This window comes from Lupinus angustifolius, chromosome LG16, assembly GCF_001865875.1.
Source record: "Lupinus angustifolius cultivar Tanjil chromosome LG16, LupAngTanjil_v1.0, whole genome shotgun sequence".
Lineage (NCBI taxonomy): Eukaryota > Viridiplantae > Streptophyta > Magnoliopsida > Fabales > Fabaceae > Lupinus > Lupinus angustifolius.
The window spans coordinates 887,565-908,741 of record NC_032024.1 but is presented as its reverse complement, the minus strand read 5'-3'; the positions used below and the strand labels follow the sequence as shown (position 1 = coordinate 908,741).

The 21,177-nt window shown below is 32.6% G+C and overlaps 3 protein-coding genes and 1 long non-coding RNA gene across 7 annotated transcripts; 1 reads left to right on the top strand and 3 right to left on the bottom strand.

Annotated features, from left to right (window-relative positions):
* LOC109329639 (heterogeneous nuclear ribonucleoprotein A3 homolog 1-like) lies at window positions 409–1,076 on the bottom strand. Its single transcript, XM_019563356.1, has one exon. It carries the CDS (start codon window positions 1,020–1,022, stop codon window positions 564–566), a length of 459 nt encoding a protein of 152 aa, XP_019418901.1. The 5' UTR covers window positions 1,023–1,076; the 3' UTR covers window positions 409–563.
* Window positions 6,435–7,501, top strand: LOC109329640. Its single transcript, XR_002105567.1, has 3 exons — window positions 6,435–6,672; window positions 6,873–7,142; window positions 7,251–7,501. It is a non-coding gene; the product is annotated as an uncharacterized LOC109329640 (long non-coding RNA).
* LOC109329638 (syntaxin-124-like) lies at window positions 9,724–15,683 on the bottom strand. Its single transcript, XM_019563355.1, has 2 exons — window positions 15,679–15,683; window positions 9,724–10,812 (listed from the first exon to the last, which is right to left on the bottom strand). The coding sequence occupies exon 2, from the start codon at window positions 10,795–10,797 to the stop codon at window positions 9,880–9,882; it is 918 nt and encodes a 305-aa protein (XP_019418900.1). The 5' UTR covers window positions 10,798–10,812; window positions 15,679–15,683; the 3' UTR covers window positions 9,724–9,879.
* On the bottom strand, window positions 11,903–20,156 carry LOC109329635 (B3 domain-containing protein Os07g0563300-like). Of its 4 annotated transcripts, XM_019563342.1 has the most exons (15): window positions 20,027–20,156; window positions 19,849–19,984; window positions 18,625–18,706; window positions 18,390–18,488; window positions 17,438–17,765; window positions 16,983–17,322; window positions 16,799–16,895; window positions 16,232–16,406; window positions 15,726–15,805; window positions 15,001–15,048; window positions 14,650–14,910; window positions 14,300–14,349; window positions 13,504–13,617; window positions 13,026–13,096; window positions 11,903–12,897 (listed from the first exon to the last, which is right to left on the bottom strand). In XM_019563342.1, exons 2-15 carry the CDS (start codon window positions 19,974–19,976, stop codon window positions 12,140–12,142), a joined length of 2,631 nt encoding a protein of 876 aa, XP_019418887.1. In that variant the 5' UTR covers window positions 19,977–19,984; window positions 20,027–20,156; the 3' UTR covers window positions 11,903–12,139. The 4 variants fall into 4 exon arrangements, with proteins under 4 accessions (XP_019418887.1, XP_019418888.1, XP_019418891.1 ...); XM_019563343.1 differs by having other exon boundaries at window positions 13,035–13,096; window positions 19,849–20,126; XM_019563346.1 differs by lacking the exon at window positions 13,504–13,617 and having other exon boundaries at window positions 13,035–13,096; window positions 19,849–20,127.

The following is a 21,177-nucleotide window of genomic DNA, read 5'->3' as shown; positions in this document are numbered from 1 at the left end:
AGTCTACTCACATTAATACATTAACAAGAAAGAGGGTAAGCTATTAACATTCCAAATTCATTATTAGTTCACACAACTTATCATTACCCTAGTTTTAGTTTCCTTTATCTTATTAAATTATGCTTAGGTATAATCACTAAATGTTGTTTGCGTACCTCGCAACTATTCTAAATAGCACATGAAACAAGATAATCTTTACTAACCGAGTCACGACCAGAAATGAAAATACACAATTGAGAGATATAGTCCACTCAAGAAAAAGTAGTTTATCTCACTCTTTGTTCCAAATACAACATCTGAATAATAAACTATATTTTCATATAATATATAGTATGCAAAAAGAAACATTCCATACTCCATAATCCTCAGAATATGATAATACAATACTAGAGAAAATAGAAAGCAACCTATATAAAAGATATATCTATGATCTTTTATTTATCTAATAAAACGGTGATCAAGATTAACTATAAAGTTCATTCATAATATGATAATACAGTACCACACTAGCAATAATAACTAACAAATGTTACCATTATTATTACTGCATGTATGTGTTTCCTTCAACAATAAGCTATGCATTTCTTCTTGCAATCAATGGTGCAACCACCACCACCGCCACCGCCACCATAGCCCTTGCCGGAGCGGCTGAAGGAGGTGAAACACTTAGCAGGACATGTCACCTTCTTCTGGTAACAAGGACCTTTATCTTTGCACACTAGAGTTGGTCTCACTACACCATTTTTTGAGTGTCCTCCATTAGGGCTTCCATACCCAGATCCATACCCTCCTCCTACTATACCATTCCCAAACCCGTTTCCATAACCTGGTATGTTGAACCCTCCTCCAGGACCAAAGAAGCCACCATAGTTGTTGCCTCCACCATTGTTGTTGTTGTTGTTGGAGTTTTTGAGTTGACCCTTTGGAGAAGATTCAGTAGAAACTGGTCGAGTTGCTAGAGAAGTTGAAGCAGCTATGAGAAGAAGTAGAGTGAAGAAGATGAAAGTGGTGATAGGTTTCATTTTTGGTGAGTGGGTTTTGAAATGAAATTGTGATGAGAAAGTGGAGTTTGATGAGAGAAAAGTGATATAAGTGGAGGAGGAATATTTAAATGTATTTAGTGGAATGAATTAGAAAGCATTTATTGGGAGGGTGTGGAGGACAGATGAGAAGATTTATGATCTTGGAGTAGGTTGGTTGCAATTATTGTACTTGCACGATGGGGATCATCTATCTTTAACAGTGTCTCATTCGATGTCTCAAACTAATTATATATTAACATGTGAATAAAATAATATTTTTAAAAGAAAAAAGTAATGGAATGAAGCACTCTGATTGACTTGAGATATGGAGTGGGAGAGTGTTTGAAAGAAGTAATGTTCATCGGTACTTGCATGCTTCTGTCTCTGTCTGCCCTAGTGAGTTCATGGATAGTTTTATGACATTTTGAAATCAAATCCACTACCATGTGTTCTTGCTATCATCATCCTCCATTACATATCTTGTCATCAAATTTAATAATAATAACGTTATTCGAGAAACAAGTAATTATTATTTTCTCATATTTTCAATAATAAAAATGTAATTTTATGGTAAACAACATAATAAAAGTATCATTATATACTGTATTCTTACTTGGTCAAATCATATTTGAACATCAGATAAAAATGGTTTTTTTTTACTTCATGGGTTTCTTGATTTAGTTAATCATTACATCTTTGACTATTGTATAAAAGTAATTAAATGGGTATAATTTCTATATACTTTAAAAATGTTATAGATGAGTTATTTCTTTTTGTATTATTCTTTTATATGAATTAAAAATGTGCATGTAAGGAGAAATGAAAAGTGGAGAAAGAACTAGTCCTAGTTTAATATAGTGTAGAAAATTATGTGCATCAACTACCTAGCCACCTCTTAAATATACTATCAACCTAAACGAAATTTGGAGAAGAGTAAGTCATCATATTTCAATAAATTACTCTAACTTCTAACCTGCAATGTCATAATGATATACTTATATTTTCACCTACAATAGGGATATATGGTTTAAAATTTATAATTAAAGAATCTATAGTGTAGATTTTGTTTAAGTAAAATTTTCGTCCTTGTATTTATTGGACATACATATTTTAGTTTTTTATATTTTTAAATATTTAGTTCTTCCATTTTGAGTTCATGTTGATTTTAGTCATCATATATTGTTAACTTGTAGTGAGCAAACATATTAAACATGTCTTCTATGAATAAAAAAACTTATGAAATATTAACCTAAACATAATTTAAGGAATGAATACAAAGATTTTGAAAATAAAATAAAATCTAAAGCATGACACTTCTATCTCATTATCGTTGGGTGTGTCCCCCTTCAAGACTACATCAGAATGCATATTATAATGTAAACTATGGGATGGTTGCATATGTTTAAAGATTGCATATGTTTAAAAAAATTAAAATGTTGAGCCATGACCAAAGTCGGTGTGAGGTTAAAATTTGGGTCCCCAATTTAATTATATGGAAATTAAATATCAAGTTTCGATTTAAAATAATTGTGATGACAAAATAAAAATGAATGTCCACTATATATTAAATAATTTAATTATGTAATAGTTTTATAATAAATTTTGAATAAAATAAAAATCTTACAAATAGTAAAAAACATAATGTATATTTTTTTATTCTCTGGTATTGTTACCTATAATATATTTTTGTATATCTATACTCTTAATGACAATTAAATAACCTTATAGGTTATAAAACATAATTATTACAAGTAACCAAAAGTTTGCTCTCTCCACTATCACATGAAATTTTTTATAAAAATGTGTTAAAAAAACTCTTACTAACATTGGCTGGAGGCCTTTTTTACTGTTTAAGACAAGGTTATAAGTGAGAGTTAGAACTGATTTTTTGGTTCCAATTAAACTATAACAAGTCAACTTTATGGTACCTAAATGAACAAGGCTTTGAATGCAATAAATGAAGTTTTTGACTTGTGAAACCACTCTATGTAGTACAAGAAGAGGGGTGCACCTGCAGCCTCATTAATTAGATTGTGCTCAACAACAAACATATCAATATGATTAAGAGATTAAAATATTTCTTGCTATTAGTAGATAATTTATCTCATTCGCTAGTAAAAGTATGATGTATTTACTATTTTGTTTAGTTTTAGAAATAGTTTTATAGAAAATAATTAAATATGATATATGTCGTGATTTTAGTGGCTGAATGAGATAGCTTATCTCCTTATATCAGGAGATATTTTATGTTCTAGGATTAAATACCCATTTGCACTGCAGCCGACCTGTCTCTCCATTAATTTTGTATTCAAAAGGGAAAAAACTAAAAATCAATACAAATGTTATCATTTTTTTTGTTTCTCACAGGTATTTTCGCACTAGAGGCAATCCTGTTCAAGCTGAGAACATTCACAGGTAAGTGGGGCTAAACAAAGACTTGTCCATGGAATGGAAAAGCAAATGCAATTTTAAAGTAAGGGTTAAAAAATGTGTGACTAAAGTTAAAATTCAAGATAAACGTGTTTAAACCAAAATAAATTATGTAGAGAACTATGTCATTATCATTGAAATATAGTGAAGTAAAAGGATTAAAGATCCTAAAAGTAATATATCAAGATATTTTTATTATTTTATTTATAATGGTATGACAAATATGTGTAAGAATGGTATTCATCACCTTATGATTAAGGAACTAATCACTTTTTCATGGTGTGTGACCGCCTCTACCAACAATTATTGCTTATAAAAATCAAATATTTAACTTTTTGGTCTATCTATGATTCAATAATACTTTACACCACTAGACCAATAAATTATTGGTGGACAAATTTATCTTAACAACAACTTCATCCTATTGAAAAGATTGTTGTTCAAGTAATAGTGAGTGAAGAATAAAATAAAGGCTAGATTGAATTTGAAATAAAAGAGTTCTATTAAGAGTTTGGGCAGAATTAGTTTGCAATTGGGTAAGGTTGAGCCCACATAGAAAGCCCAATTATAAAGCCCAATTAGAAAGCCCAATTAGAGAACAGAAAACCCTTTAAATTGAGGGAAAGAGGGAAACCCTACCAACGAAGATGAACTTCAACTCACGCACCGTCGAGCGTGCGGCGCGTGCTTCTCACCTCACCTCTCTCACAAGAACTTCATCGAAACCACATAGGTTAACGCTACAACCGTTAATGCATTATTATTATTTGACAAAAAACCTAGTTCACAATGTGATAATATTTGTTTGAAATTGATTATGTAATTTGAGATTTATGATTATGTTTAGTTAAATAATCACAGTTCTCAATTTTTCTCAAGTTGATGTATGCATTGTGCTGTGAATGATGAGATTATCAAATTTACAGTTATCCCTGTCTGATATATCAGGTGATGAGAATTTGTAATCTGACACACACTGTTGCGTTTCTTTCAAGTTTTACCATATTTTTTGGATTTGATAAGATCTTAATGCATTTTATATAAGATACAGAGTGTATCTCACTCACTGAACAATTTACACTAAGCTCTATTTTAGAAGCTTTTTCACTGTTTTCAGTTTTTCTCACTATTGTCTTCACTTGTGTTGTTGAGATCTGTTTTTGCACTGGTGTGGATGATGAGATAATCAATTTTACAGTTATCCCTGGCTGATATTGCAGATGCTGAAAATTTGTAATCTGACACATATTGTTTGGTTAGAGAATAAAAAAATGTATAGCGTAAGAGTTTTTTACATTATCATTGTATTATATACTATTCATTTTCAATTATGTTTGACTTAAAAAAATAAAAAATAATGCAAATGAATGGTGAATGACACACTGATTGTGTATAAAAGTATTTTTTACATTATCTTTTGATCTTCAAAGACTAATCAGTGAATCATATATTGTTCCTATATGCATATGCGCTATTCTTTATCTTCAAAGACTAAAAATTGACCCTTATTCACTGTGCAAAAACTGCATTTAGAATCACAAATGTTTAATAAATTAATAACCAGTGGACACCAAATAAAACATTAATATATATAGATGTATTCCCCATTAACATTATGATGGAGTGATTGTTTTAAAAAAGATAGGAAGCTTTTTGAATTAAATAGAGCGTGATGAGGGTAGAAAAAGAGAAAAAAGGAGATATGAGTGAATGGTTTTGAACTGCTACACGTAGATGCCTTAAGAAGCTGCAGCAATATTAACAGTAGTATGTGTCACTTTCTTTCTCTTTTCTTTCTCTCTGTTTTCCCATGCACCCCTACAATATTATTTTTCAATTTCCTTTTTCTATGACTATGACATACCTTATTCATATTCATTATTATACAATAATCTAATCTATTATGTTGGATTGTTTATTGAAAGGAATTACACGTTTCCAAAGTTGTTTCTATTCACATATTTTAATGTTTTAAATATTATTGAATGTGACGAGTATGTGTATAATAGTATCCAACCTAGCTCATCCTCTTACATATGTAAAAGTTATGTGAATAAGTGATACGTTGTCTTAGACCATAATGCATGCTCATTAAACAACTTAATATTATGATATAATAATGCCAACTAAATCTCTAATTTGTATCATCATCATATATCAACACTTGATACCATATACATATATTATCCCATCTTCAAGCAATAAATAACATCATCACCAATTTTTATTATCGTAACTCATTCTTGTTTTACCTTTTTGTGTAAGAGTTTTATATAACAATAAAAAGTAAAATGGATAGTTTAAGTCATTATAAGAAGAGTGTAATAGTTTGTGTTGTAGATCTTTAGTTTGGTTATTTTGGATTTGAGTCTAATGAATTCTAGTATGAGCATATGGCAACAAGCGTTATTATATGGACCAAAATTAGGGTTGTCACTCATGCGCCTATGGAGATAGCTACAAGTAGTCAAGTATTATTATTTGTATGGGTATGTGACAATTACTTTAGTATCTTATCCACTAACTAGGGTCATTGGTGGAAAAAAAACTTATTTTTGTGTCTCTAATCAATAACATTACATTCAATAATATAAAATTGTTAGTTTTAATTTTAATGAATATTCATTTTATCTAATTGTCAATTTTCAATCGGCTGAAACAAAAAATAGGGACAGAGTTGGGTACAATTAATCGGTGATAGTTATTCAATCCATGCTTATTGTGATCTTATATTGTTATTATCCCAGATTTTTGAAGATTTTTTTCTCCGTTAGTTCATATAGATTATATCTTCAAACTTGAATAATTTTTCTCTTCCTCAGCCTCATTAAAAGGAAAAGGAAAAACTTTGCTAAAAAAGGAATATCTGACAAAAAGAAAATAAAGCTGACGTCATTACACTTTCACATGTATTCATTCATTCCAAACGCGTTTCGCTTCATCTCTTAATTATTGCATTTGTTGCTTGTAAGTTACCCACTCCTCTCTCTCTCTCCAAATCCTGTAATGTAAATATTTTGTGTTACAAATTTTTGGTTTCTTCTGATGCTGATACATCGTATTTTCATACTTTCTTGCATCAATCCCTCAGAAAATTTATGGAAAATTACTCGAACCCAGAAGTAAAGAATATTTTTTGTGTGATTATTCTCATGCTTTAGAGAAACCCAGAATGACCAATCCTTGTTTTGTTGAGTATGTTGTGTTACTTGTAGTTTATGTGAGTATATAAACCTTATATATATGTTGTGTTACTTGTAGTTTATGTGAAAAAAACTATATTTTTAGACATTTTCTTCACTTGTATATATTATGTGATTGCTCTCTTTTTCATCATTCTACTTTCTATGCCTAATCTAATTCATATAACTTTGTGCTTTTGATCCTTACTCTCCTTTTCTGCTTATTTTGTTTCTTCAGTAAGCAAGGATCTTTTCTCACTGCGCGTGTCCCATCCTCTTCTCCACACTTTGTATGTATATATATAACCTTTCACTGAAGTTATGAACTTTGAGAAAGCTTATATGAGAGACATAATCTCAGAAAATGGGTATGATTTTTATTGCAACAAGTTCATTGATCATGTTCACCCTTTGTTCTCTAACCTTTTTGGATGCCTCAACAAGTTTACCATTTTGGCACCACATTTTGAAGGGAAAACTAAAATGAAGAAATGGGTTGGAAGTTTGGGTTAGAGATCACTTGTCCCAAACGGTGTCTCACTCATGTTCCAAATCAATCAAAGTACTACTTTTTATTGGGGAAAGAGACACCGTTTGGAACAGTTGAGTTTGTTAGATGAGTTTGATGTTGAGTCTTTATTATAATTCATTTATGGCTTCTTTCTCTAACCAATGTTGGTACATGATTGAGTGAGTGTGGGGTATGCATGTAAAATTATATTTTGTTATTTTTTCTTTTCTTTTTTACGTTTACTATTGGAGTTGATGATTGGTGAGGAGTTGTTGGTTGTTTGGTGACAGATTATATATTTTTAAGGCTTTATATATTTTACAAACTACAAAGGATTATGACTTCGTGCTGATCAATAAAGCTTTTAGCTTCATAATGTGGATGAGAAAAGAAATAGGAGAGAAAAGTTATTGTTTTTATAGGTAAAAATATTATTATATTAGTGTGACATTATATCACTAAGGTTAAGTGTTCTATTATAGTAAGAATAATAATTTTTGGTCTAGTGTAAGGTTTTATTGGATCCGGTCGAATTTTTTATCGTGGGAACGATATTTATTGGGAGGGAGTATTCATGAACCCAAAAAAGATTAGTTCTTACCAAAAAGGTGATGAGATGATAGAAATCTTTAATAATACCATAAAAAATATATATCATTTTTTCATTTGATATTTCTGCATTTCTCTCTCAGATACCGGACAAAATCCATTATACCATTTTTTCATTTGATTTTTCATGCATTTCTCACTTAGATACAGAATTCGGAGCTATAGTTGAGCACTGTTTTTTTTTGCTCCTATACTTGTTTGGTTTGAGTTTCCTGTACTTTTTGGCAAGGTTGAATACTTGTTTGATCATCAAAGCTTTTAACTCTACAATATGGACCATAGTTGTTTGTCCTTTTATTACTTTAGTATTTTATTTTTAATATTTTTTCCTCAATCTTACTATATGGATTTCATGAATACTTTCATATCATGATCAAATTCTGCCTAATAATTGACATCATGAATAGTGCAAGACATGCATGTGCAAATAAGTCATGGGTTATGTTGTGATTGGTTTAACCGAACCTGAGTTGGACATTAAACTTGAAGAGATTTTATATCAGATTTGATTGATTAAATCATTCAGTCGGATCGGATGATTTCATATATAATGAATAATATTTATTAATAAATATATAATTATATACAAATGAATTTTTTTATATAATTAATAATTATGTATAATGATATTGAAATAACATCTCTCAATATTTTTGGACCGGGGTAAAACAAAATATTAGAGTAGTGTTTCGTTTTTTTAAATTTTAAGTAAATTGTCCGGTTTACTTCCCTGATTATTTCAATTTAACCGGGTTTAATACAGTCAGACCGGAATTTTCCCGGTTCAAAGCGGTCTAACTCATTCAGTTAAAACTGCAAACCAGAGTTGTTTTCATGTCTGTTCAATGGTCAAACCGGTCGGACCACCTTGTATCATTTGGTTCTCACGTTTCTGACAAATTAGACTACAAAGATAGCCAAGGATAATAATGTAAAACCAACATCTTAGTCTTTAATGGAAATACTAAAGCATTGAAAGACAGTGTATTTGTAATAGTTTCGAATGATTCTTTCTTTTTTGTTTAGATTCCTTTAGTGTTAGCCATTCTATAATTATAGTAGATTAAAGTAATAGAGGTACTCTAGTTTATTTTCTATACCCAATTTGTTCAGTTGAATATGGAATAATATCTCTTGAGCATCAAAGGACGCAGCACTTGTAATTGATCATGAGTTGCATATTTAAGGTACGTTTCTTAAACAAGGAACATCATTATAGCAATAAAAATGTGTAAAAATAAGATAGTGAGGTAGATTATTATTATTATTTTAAAAAATAGAATTATTGGGATGGAGTAAAAATATTAGTTGAATTATTTAAATGACATATCATGATTGGAAGTGGATGTGAACAATATAAATGAATGAATTAAGCAACCATCTTGTGGTACATCTATGCTAATACTCATTTTAAAATACTATTTGAGACAACAAATTTTTATCCGATAATCCTAAAGTTCTTCTTTACTTGGTCCATTAGTAACATAAGCAATGTTGATGGAGCAACCTTTTTGGGTTGCTTATGGGTGTAGGCATAGTACATCAGGAGAAAAGTAAGTAAAATGTATATATGTGTGGTAGATTTTATTAAAAAAAGTTAGAGTTCTTGAGATAACATAAGACATTACTAGTTGAATTGGTTAAATAATGAGATTAAGAGGAAGTAAAGATGATAATTTGACCTACAAGATTCATCTTAGTCTGACTCGATTCGAGCTTGGACTTGACCGCATTAGACCAAAAAAGTTTAGAGTTATTTGTGTTAAAGAATATTTAGTTAAATCTAATATAGGACCAAATTTTAACTTGACTGAACGATTTTACATAAACAGAATGGGATCGAGGTGAGTTTAACGATTCATGTTATGTTGGTGAAAAATAAAAATACATGATTTTTTGTAAATGATGTTACTCTCTATATATACACATCAATATACTTATAGTATGATATAAGAAATCTTAGGACACCATTTGAATATATTGGATATCATATTCTTCAACCATTATCTATATAAAGAGGCAAAAACAACTAAGTTCAACTTGCTATTACAATCTTCATTGTCATCTTTGCAATTGTTTTCTTCCTATTACACTTAAAGTTCAAGGTAACTATTGCCATGTTTGTTTATTTTAATATCAAATGAGGTAAAATTGCTGTCAAAAGAGGAAACAAAATCACAATGATGAGAACAATACCAAGAATAATAGCATAGCATGTCCATTTCCTAGAACTTTTTTGTTGCTCTCTTGCTTCTTGAAGTTGTTCTGTGCCTCTTCTAACAAATGAACTTGCATGTGCTACATGACTCTCTATGTTATTGAGTTGTTGGCCTTGAGATTCTACAAGAGCTGCCATATCCAAAAACACTTGATGTAACTCAATCAAGTTTTTCTCTATCTCTTTAACAGCATCATGTCTTTCTTGAATTTCTGATATTGTATCCATTATTTGACCCCTACCTTGTTCTTGAATAGCCCTTTGAAGAAAACTTTCACTTTCTCCACTTGATATTAAATTCTCTATAGTTTCTTCATCTGCTTTTTCTCCTGTTATTGTAAAATACCTTCTTTCAACTGTTTCCTTGTATTCAAGTTGCATTCTTGCTCTTAACCCTTGAAAATCATCCATCATATCCTTTAACTTCTTCCCCAAGCCACTAACCACTGAAGTTCTTGTTCTATCTGCTGAAGAACCTGGACCACACCCTGCAATATTTCTATTTGCAGCATTGGATCTCTCTAATGCTTCAAGCTTTCCTTTAATCATCTTAACTTGTTTAAGAACTTGCTCAACATCTTTATCCATTCGCGCTCGAAGATCCTTCATGGTTTTAGCATTATGAACAATTTTGCTTTCTTCATTAGCCTCTTGCAATTTTCTATAAAGCTTCTCAACCACTCTCATTTCTTCTTTTACATTCTCTACATCTTCAAAGAATTTATCAAGATTAACAGTTTCTTTCCCTGCCTCCACATCATCAAGGTGAGTTTGTTCCCTCAAATCAGTGTATTTTTTGAAGGAACTTGAGAATAAGTCATTCATTTTTGCACTTTTTTTCTCTTACACCTTTGATACTTAGAAATCAATGATGTAATAAACAATAACAAACACTTTTTGTTCTTGCCTTTGTAACTTGATATCTTCTATAATTGCTAAGTAAAGAAACAGAATGGTTTAATCTATAACAGCATATACCATAAATGCTTTTGGTCAATATCAAACTCTTGGGTTGTTTTTGTATTCATCCTCCAATAGATAATGATGATAAATTTTACTAAGGGGAAAGAAAGTAGAAGGTGACAAAAGGTAAGAGAAACCAATTGTTACCAACAAAAGGTTCTGAGGGGAAAATCCAATTTTTTTCTTACTTGGGGTGGAAGTATTAGAGGTTCATGGTTAATGTGAAACAAGGACCAACCATATTATTAACTTGATACCAATTAAAGAAGGGTGTTTAGAAGTTGGATATACCAAAGGTTACTCATATATTAACAAGTGGCATTGTTCTTTTTTACTTGTTTTACTTGTACACTTGGTCATATTTTTCTATCCCCTCAACCATTTTGGAAATTTTATTTTTAGATATATTTTATATGAAATTAAGTTTTTAAAATAGAACTAGAAGTTTATATATGTTTTCACAAAGATTAGGAGATTGAAGTTTGCTGCATTCAAGGAATTTACATTAAACTTTAGAGGGCATGACACATTTACGAATTGGTTAATTATTTCAATAAGAAATATATTAATACAAACTTAGTTAAAACTAATTAAAGTAATGCTATCTAATTGGCAAGGTTATGTTTTTGCCAACTATCCACTAAGCCATTTCACTGTGATTGTTGTGTTATAATGGTGTGTTGTCCAACCCCCAACCCAACACATAAAAAAGGGTAACCCGATATATAAAGCTCTTACTTGGTGAAATCCGAGAAAGGTAGATGTACCCAACCCGACATTCATGAGAAAAAAGCAATCACATGTCAAAGGTTGTTCACTGAAACGGGCAAAAGTGTGCTTCCACTCAAGATATTGCACTAGAAACATGTTACAGGCTAAGAAGAACATGGGAGAAATAATTAGGACTAGCTACATTTTCAATGTGGTTGTAATCAGGTGAAAAGGTGAGCTCTCAATAGAAACTAAATAGCTTCAACCTATCACCCCATTCAACTGCATTTCATAATTTTCCCTACACAAATCACTATCATGTTCACTGATATTACCATAATATATTAGTTTTTCATGAATTGCCTTTTTTTCCTACTCATTTTTATATACAAATCTGAAAAGGCAAGATCAATGTACAGCAAAGGTACTTTCCACAGTCTAATATAGCTTTGCAAGAATGTGTTAACTAAAGCTATAGCTTCAAATATGATTTTCACACATTCATAGGCAAAGCTTGGGCATGTTCCTTATCAGCATTGTTATGACTACTACTGCCATGGGATACACCATTTCTAAGTTTTTCATCTCCAACCTGCTGTGACTGACTTCCTGATGCGTCTCCGGTACTAGAGTTCAATATAGTCTGCTGCTTGAGATGCATATCAGTGGCATCATGGAGATACTTCATACCACCAGAATCTGAATGAGGCGAAAAGCCTTCTTCTCGCTCTGGCTGGATGTTTAAATCAATTTGGCCTTTGAATGGCGAAGTAGATGATATTATCTGGATAGGATCATCATCAGAACCGTCATTGCCCTCTTTGTTCTGGTTTGGGCTGCTGCTATCCCCTGTGTTACTAAAAGGCAAGGAATCATCATCAAGCAAAGTTTCGGATGAAGGTAACGGCTGAGGATGCTGTTGCTGCTGTTTTTTACGTGTTGTCTCTGCTTCTCTGTCTGATTGTTTCTTCTCACGGCGTAACATTAGGGTATGGAAACGACGCTTCACTGTTAAGCATACATTACATATGCATGTCTGCTTATGCTTGGGGCCCTTTCCACTTGGAGGTTGGATGCAAACAATGCAAGAGCAGCCAGGTCTATGCCGTGGGTGTTTAGTTGTGGCCTGGGAAGATGCTGGAAGTGCCTCACACTCCCCCAAGATGGCTAGATTTGCAAGTGTGTCGAGTCCCTCCAAAGCTTCAGCATTATCGGGATCCCGTTTGGCTGCCTTCATTTTCTTGGATACAGCTGCCAAACAAATGCATTAACATAGTAGTTTCATACTCTACTTCAGAAATTCAGTGTATCAACAATACATCATATATGAAAAGAAATCTAAGGCATTGATTCAAGTGAAGCAATCAAATAATTCAAACCTGAATTACAGGTGGGTAGCAAATTCTCAAGCTGTTCTGCTGTCATTTCTTGTGCAGCTGAGCAAGAAGATCTGGCAGCATAGAGGATTCAACATATAAGAATAATGAACTAAAAGATATATATTTATATAGATTTAAATTAAAGTTTGAGGAAATTATTCTGCGGGGCTGCCTTGTTAGATTAATAATGTGCTTAGTGCAAGCAAACATGGAATGAGTTGAGGGGGAACAGAGCCAAATACATTGCCGGTAAACAGGATGCATGGTTTTACGGAAACAGCCTCTCGAATATCACACAAATTCTAGACTATAGTCCATACCAATACAGTATGAATGGGCTGAATGGAACACATTCTTATCTACTTGGGAGAGCTAAAACTTCTAATTAAGTTCATCAGCATATTTGCAGTGCAAGAAAACTAAAGATAACACAACAGAACAAAAATGCCTATGACAAAGGAATGGATCGCTCTTGTACCTTTCTGGGTCCCAAGAATTATTGGAACACATCCATTTTGATGGAAGAAGCGCATTTGCTGGCAATTTACGCCACTTGAGACAATCTTCACATTGAGCCCACTGGATCTTTTCACTGACATAAATAAAGTTCTTTTATAGACAATTAACTTACAACATTAAATTAACGCAATAAACCACCCCTTCTAAATGTAAAGTCAATTACACTATATAAGAGAAAAATACATACAACCTTTTCAGGAACTAACTGACAACACAGGCACAACTATAAAATATGCTGAAAACATCCCTTCAGAAGGTGCGGGAACACTAAAAATCACACACTTGTCTCCCAACGCAAGCAACAACACAAAATCAAACTCAAGATATCATCATAAAAAAGGAAGCACTGTGCATGAGACTCCTACTTAGTAGAGTCTGAGGAGGGTAGATGTACATAGTCTTACTGCCACAAGTGGAGAGACTGTTTCCAGATAGATTACAAAAAATGAAGTTTACCAGATTACACAAAGCTGTTTAAAACTGGTAATTAATTTTACATATGCTCCAGAAACTAGAACATCCCCCACATAAAAAAAAATGAATTCACCAAGAGAAGCAACATCATCATCAAAACAGCAAAATAAAATATTCATTTTCCTTGGTTTCCACTACCCATGATATGCATACAACAGAACACCATTTCATATTTTCGGAAATGTATGCAGATCATAAATCATTGAATATCTAAGACTTTAAAAGCAAACAAAACATATTAAGAAATTGATCAAATATCAAATTAAAGATAAGTGATTTACCCCATATTATCAGTGGTGAAAATTGTTGGCTTCCCGAGTACTGGAGCATCCTGTAAAAGCATTCTCATCATAAAGGTTTCCATAATGCATAGCAATTCCCAATCTCATTCAAAAGAATAAAGGCACTGAGATTTGGGCTATAATGAGAATGCTTTAGAGGGTTCATTATAGTGTTTCCATAATGCATAGCAATTCCCAAATCTCATTCATTGTGTATATCAGTATATGCTCATAATCTTTCCTTCATGTAGAAAGCAAGTTTAATGATAGCTTCAGAATATCACAAAAGTAAAAAAGTAAAACAGCAGTACTACTACACCATTTCTGAAGTCAAGCAAGAGGCAGGGTACCTCATATTCCTCAAATTCAAAACCTTCAATCACCACAATGCTGGCAACATGGCTAGGAGGGGGACGGAGCAGGCCTTGAGCTTCTTGCCATGTAATTTTCAGCTCTATTAGATCCTCATTTTCGATCCTCAGGCGTTTATTCTTTGAACCCAAGATGTTGCTTTTCCTCTTTCTGATTGAAGATTTGCTACCCAGTACTTCTTTCGCGATGTATCCTGACTTATCAATCTTAGACCATGAACTAGGATCAGCCAGTTCGACCTAAACGACAGGAAAAAATGCAACCAAGAATGAGAATTCTTACATGATGAACATTAGCCTTTACAATGTGGTCAGTTATGTGATACTAACCTCACCCTGTGCAGAAAATTCAATTCCAGTCTTGTTTGTTTCATTGTCCTGCAAACAGAAAAATATGTGAACAGGTGTAAATTTTAGTTGACAAGTCCAAAATTTCACCAAACTACATAAATGGATACCGAATGTATAACATACATAGTACGCAGAAAAAATACAGAATTATTTATTAAATTGATGGACATCTTTTAGTAGAAGATATCCACAACTAGAAGATTAGCTATAGTAACCAAAGCTGAATTCAGATCCAGATCATATACAAGATATGGAATTATTTATCAAATCAATGGATGTCTTTTGGTAGAAAATATGCACAACTAGAATATTAGCTATATAGAAACCTAAGCTGGATCCAGATCCAGATCATATACAAAATTGAAGTCAGAAACAACAGTACGGCATAATAGAACAACATTCTGTATCCGAAAAATCTCCATGAAGGTAAATGTTGATTCCTTACATATGACTCCAAACTAATTTCATGTGTATAATTTTCTTACAAACATCCACCTAAAGTTAGAGCTAAGCAAACACATCTCCAAAGCCACTAGTTTTCAGCTATGGTGAGGGACTCTGATAGTTTGTGGAGGCCATATGTTCAAATCTCATTGTTACCATTTGCACCAAAATCAGCAGGCATGTTTTCACTCAACTATATAATTACAGTCAAACGTATAATCACATAGTTCAGGAAAGTGTACATTGCTATTCAAGGCTACCTGGTCGGAGGGCGTAGCACTTGAAGCCTTTCTAAATCCCATAACCAACCTCCCTTCTGGCTCCAGCCGGCTAAATGTTACTAAGAAAATCAATTCAGGTCAGCCACAACAAGAACTCCAACTAATAATCAATCAATGACAGCAAGATGGTGGTACAACACACACACAGCACAAAAATGAGGGAGGAAAATCTTAAGCACATCAGACAAAAGGATTCAATTAGCATTGTCCAAGGTAAGATCTAGAACCATAACAATTTAGAAGACACAAATGCAAGCAAAATGATACGGTTAGTGTCATCAGGCAAATTTAGCATTGAAGAAATTGTAGAAAAAAATTAATTGGAATTGAATAAAATAGCATCAAGTTCTTATGAACAACTCCAAACAGACAAGGCCACAAGGAAGGTTCATGCAAATATGAGTATCTGACACATGAAGGTAAAGTGCCACTTAGCTGGATTGGAATAACAAGAATATTAAATATATTCGAAGACATGAATCTACCTGTATCACCTGCTTGCAACTGCATGGACTGTATGCAGGGAGTGACACCCTCTAACACGTACATTCTGCTGTTATTGTTGGGCCAGAAACGAAACTGAAATATCCATTCTTTTCCTTTAGCATCAAGGATTTTAAGTGGCAACCCTTCAGGATGGGAAATTGGTGGGAAGTAGGCCTGTTCATGGAAGCAATATATAATATAATTTTTGCTTAAAAATGTTCATAAAAAAAAAGATGGTCGAACTGATTCATTCAGGACATCCTTATTTCATCATATACTTTCCTAATTGGGGGCTGGGTACGAACATAAACTTACTACAAAATTAGCATCTCAATGCTTCATTGGAAGTGTATTCTAATTTATGTTCCAAACAAGAAGCATATTATCAGTGTAAACAATTACAGTGAAAAACAAGAATTAAGGCATGCAGTCATTACAAATGGCAGAAAGCCAATAGTTATTTACAATAAATTCAGTTTACTACGAAAATCATGCATCCACAGAACTTATGCTCAATCCAAAAAGACTTCCCAATAATAGCTAGAAGAAAGAATCTCAAGACCAACCTCAGCACACTTTTTTGGAAGCACTAGGCGCCCAATTCGCCCAGCATCACTAGCACTCAAGGTCTTTTGAAATAAGGGAGTAATTACAGAAGTAGAACTTGCATAAAGTTAAGATATTGTTGTAGCTTCTTGAAATGCATTAAAAAAGTGATAAACAAATCATGATATGTTATTTGAAGGATACTCTATGGTTATTTGCTGTAGCTCTTGATCAGTACACCTGGGCCAATATCGTGGCAGCAACTGGTTTCTTCCTCGGACATCTGCTCGAGGTCGTCCATTGCGAACCTGGGCTTCACCCGAGGAGTCCATGGATAAATGCATAGTGTCACTAAATTGCTTTCCTGGAAGAGGTGTAGTTTGTTGTGAATGACTTCCAGTTACCCCAATTTGACCATTTCTTTCATTTGGAGTCGCATAAGGTACAGACAGAGCAAATGATGCTGGGGACATATCTTCCTTCAGAGAAGGAGGCTGCTGACACATATTTAAACAGGAACTTGATTTGTCTTCATTCCTCACTCCTGCAATATAATAATCAGGTTATATAGCGATCTCCTTGTTAATCAGAAACTCTGCGTCTCCTACACCTGATAATGGAAAAGTAAAATGTGGAGAGAAGGTCAAAGCCTGAATTACCATTCATAAGCATCATTTCCCGTGGACCAAAATTCGTGCTCCAATTAACTGATATTCCAGACAAATCCTCACTTTTTTTCTCCAAGGAAGAGGCGAGTAACCTCTCATTGCCATAAATTTTATCAATGCCATTTGATAATCCAACTAGAGGGGAGACATCTGGACGCAGCTCAGATGAAGAAACTGAACTGAACAGATTGGGTGCTTGCTTCCATGGTACAGGCCCGGACCCAGCTAATTGACTCCAACTTTTTGCAGACATGTCTCTAAGTCTCTCAGATAAACGATTTTGAAGGGAAAAAGATGGTGGCCATGTTGGGTTAGATGGCTGCAACATGTCAAAAATGTAGCATCAAAACAGGACTGTAATAATGAGATATTCTCTGAGCATCATTCCAAGACCAACAATTGAGGCTCATTTTCTTGTCAAGGAGTTTAAGATTTTATGATATAAGCAAAAAGTGACAAAGGGTAACCTCAACTAACAGGCAAATGACATTTTTAGACTTTGAGGGGGGGAAACAAAGGCAAACCCAGACTGGATTGAAATGCAGAAAGTTGGACATCACAGAACAAAAATAAGAGATGTAGTAACCATAAAATAATGGAGGGGGAAAGGAAGAGAAAGGGACAAATTTAATGCAAACATGGTGTCAAAACAGTCTTAGTGTGTGTATATATATTAGATACGTCTAGCAAAATATAATCAAAAGAGCAGTGAAGGACAACTAAAGTAAGAATTTAATTCAGTAACAAATACAACACTCATCAAAATTAGTTCTCCATTGACTATGACATTAAAACCTCTTTAAGTTCATTTCACCAAAAACAGAACAAAAAAAGGGGTCCACAAAGCCCACAGGACATTCATGCTATACACAGCACAAGAAGTTAAGCCAAAACAGACGAGGGGGAGGAACAGATGTCCTCACAACAATGTAGAGAAACCTACCAAAAGAATATGTTTGCGGGCACATGCAAAGCATTCAATTCCTCCAGGATCCAACAACACAAAGGCATGACTTGAAACAATACATCCACAGTGAATCCCCTGCAAAGAAAGACTTACTATCGGTTAAAATTAAATAATGCAAACTTGCCTATGGGGAGCTGTGTGTAAAAAACTACTCGTGTCTAACAGAAACATGCATCAAGCACTTAAGCATGTATATAGTGATTTGGCTCACCTTCCTACAAGTCTCACAATTCCTCCAACCAGAAGCATTTGAGTGAAAAATGTCACAGAATCTCCCTTCTTCAAAAGCAGAACTAAGTATCATAGAAACAACCAAATTTTACAGAAGGAATAGCACATATGCATTACATATCAAAACAAAACATATGATGAGCTACCGGCATAATTATTTACATATGGGAAAACAGATTCTTGAACAAGAATTCTGTTATCAAATACAATAAACCAACGATTATTTACTTATTCTTTCCATCATAAGCAAACGATGAAAATGAATAATTATGAAATCCAGAGGTCAACCTCTGTTACTGAACCTAATTAAACATGTTTATGAATGCGATTACAAAACTCTTTTTTACCACATAACACATAAGATTCCAAAAAGAGTCCATTTAATTTGTACATAAACCAATTGCAGGTAGAAGAAAATATAGATAATTTAGTGAATCAACTTGATTTGTGATGAGTAGAGTTGAATTTGATTTAGGATGATATTCAGACTGCACAAGTCATTCATTTTAGCTAACAATTCAATTGCTTTCATCAAAACGTAGAAAACAGCAGACCCGAGAAGCCATAACCACAAGGCAAAAATGTTGAACACAAACTAAGCATTAGAAAAATACACACAAGTTGAATAGAACAGACATCTTTATGTAAAGGAAAACAGCATCAAAACCATCCATAAAAAAACCAAAGAATAACTTGCATTACTTAGCATCTACTGAAGCAACAGAAAGAACATCAGACATGACTCATAAGTTAGGAAATCTAAAACTAGTGAAGCAGAATAGTGGCAAAGGGTATAAAATCTATGCACTGTCGGTGTAAAAATTTATACACATGCACTCCATCATCCACCATTCATTTAGATTACTTTTTTGAAAAGTCAATAACAATTAAATATCGGTACATGATGCAATGACAGTGTATAACACTCATACACTGTCAGTGCATACATCTTTTCCTCTTCAAATAAAACATTGCAGAATAACATAATTAAGAAGCTAATTCTTATTATAGCAATAAACCTTGTCCAAATTTTCAGAAGCAAACAACCAAACCTATAAACCTGAGCTAGCCACTATCTTGTAAACTAACTACCACGTGAAACATGCTCAAATCATTATATTATTTTAAAAATAAATAAAATTCAAAAACTAAAATTCACAGTGTATAAGTCAACAAAGTGGTGAAAAATGTTGAAATTACAAACCCGCATCGATCACAAAGCTCAGCTAGGTCACCGGTACGTAGTCTCCAACCTTTCTTAGGTCTATCAGATTTGAATTCTTTGCACTCAGGATTGAAACACAACAAATTTGACGAAGTAATTGAAGTCATTGAATTTTCAAACTCGAAAAAAAAATCCACAACCACAAACTCAAACTCAAACTCAAACTCGATCTGTAACTATAGTAGTAATAATCATACTCGTAAGTGAGAAAGCATGGTTTTAGAGAGAGAAAGTGTGAAAATAGGTTTTGCTTCTGAAGTTGTTGTTGTTGTTAATTCAACGGTGTCGTTTTACGCTTCTTTGTTGTTTCTTTCATAATCATATATGTTCTTGTTGTCAAATTTGGATTAAGCGATTGTATTTAAGAATCTCTCACCAAAACAGCTTAACTTTTACTACATATTCAGAAAATAATATACTCATTATCACATCATTTATTATTGATCTTTACTTATTGTTAGATTTTTCAACAACAAGAAAAAAGTCGTATAAATAATAAATAATAGAGTGTACATGTATAAATCTTTATATTGTTATGTTATAGATTATTGTATTGAAAAGACAGAATAATTGCTTTTACAATCAACTAGTGACTCATTTGGTAGTGATATTTCATCTTCCTTATATTCCTCTTCCATTACTAAAAAAATTGCACATTATAATAGTGATCATAATTATATGTTTTAAATGACACATCTCAACTTACTCCACATGAATAATATATGTTATTTTTTATATTAAGAAGATTTCCAAGTTATTTTTTGACTTAGCTTAAACATTTTTTGATACCTTAAAAATATTTTGGAACACTCTCACTTTACTTCAATATTTTAATATATCTTCTCTAAACTCTGATAACAACTCTAGTAAAAAAACAACCACAATACTTTAAAGAAATTTCTTTTTACTATAAAAAAATATTCATTCATCTTATGAATAATGCATTAATCTTTTCTCAGGTTCATGGTTTTTCCTTCCGACAATGATCACTCTCAGAATCGATTATTAGTATTTCAGTTATACTATAAATTTAGTAGACCTTACACTAATAGACTAATATATTGATCGTAAAAAAAATTATAGTACTTAAAAGATAAGCTGATAAATATAAAATAAATGAATATATTTAATTCATATTTTATTTTTGTAAGAATTTGAAAATGATGAATATAGTGATAAACATCCAATGGCTACAAACTTGATGAGTAAAAGTGGTTATAGTGAAAGTTTGAAAAAGAAAACGACAACCTCAACGTGCAGTGTACGCGATAGGAGGGCATGTTGGTAATTTGAATGGATTTGACTGGT

Coding starts and splice junctions, on each gene's coding strand:
- LOC109329638 (XM_019563355.1), bottom strand. CDS start 10,797: ATGAATGACTTATTCTCAAGTTCCTTCAAAAAATACACTGATTTGAGG.
- LOC109329639 (XM_019563356.1), bottom strand. CDS start 1,022: ATGAAACCTATCACCACTTTCATCTTCTTCACTCTACTTCTTCTCATA.
- LOC109329635 (XM_019563342.1), bottom strand. CDS start 19,976: ATGACTTCAATTACTTCGTCAAATTTGTTGTGTTTCAATCCTGAGTGC. Junction 15,806..16,231: donor GTTGCAAGCAGGTGATACAG/GTAGATTCATGT, acceptor TGATTTTCTTAG/TAACATTTAGCCGGCTGGAG. Junction 12,898..13,025: donor GCTACCCACCTGTAATTCAG/GTTTGAATTATT, acceptor TTTGTTTGGCAG/CTGTATCCAAGAAAATGAAG.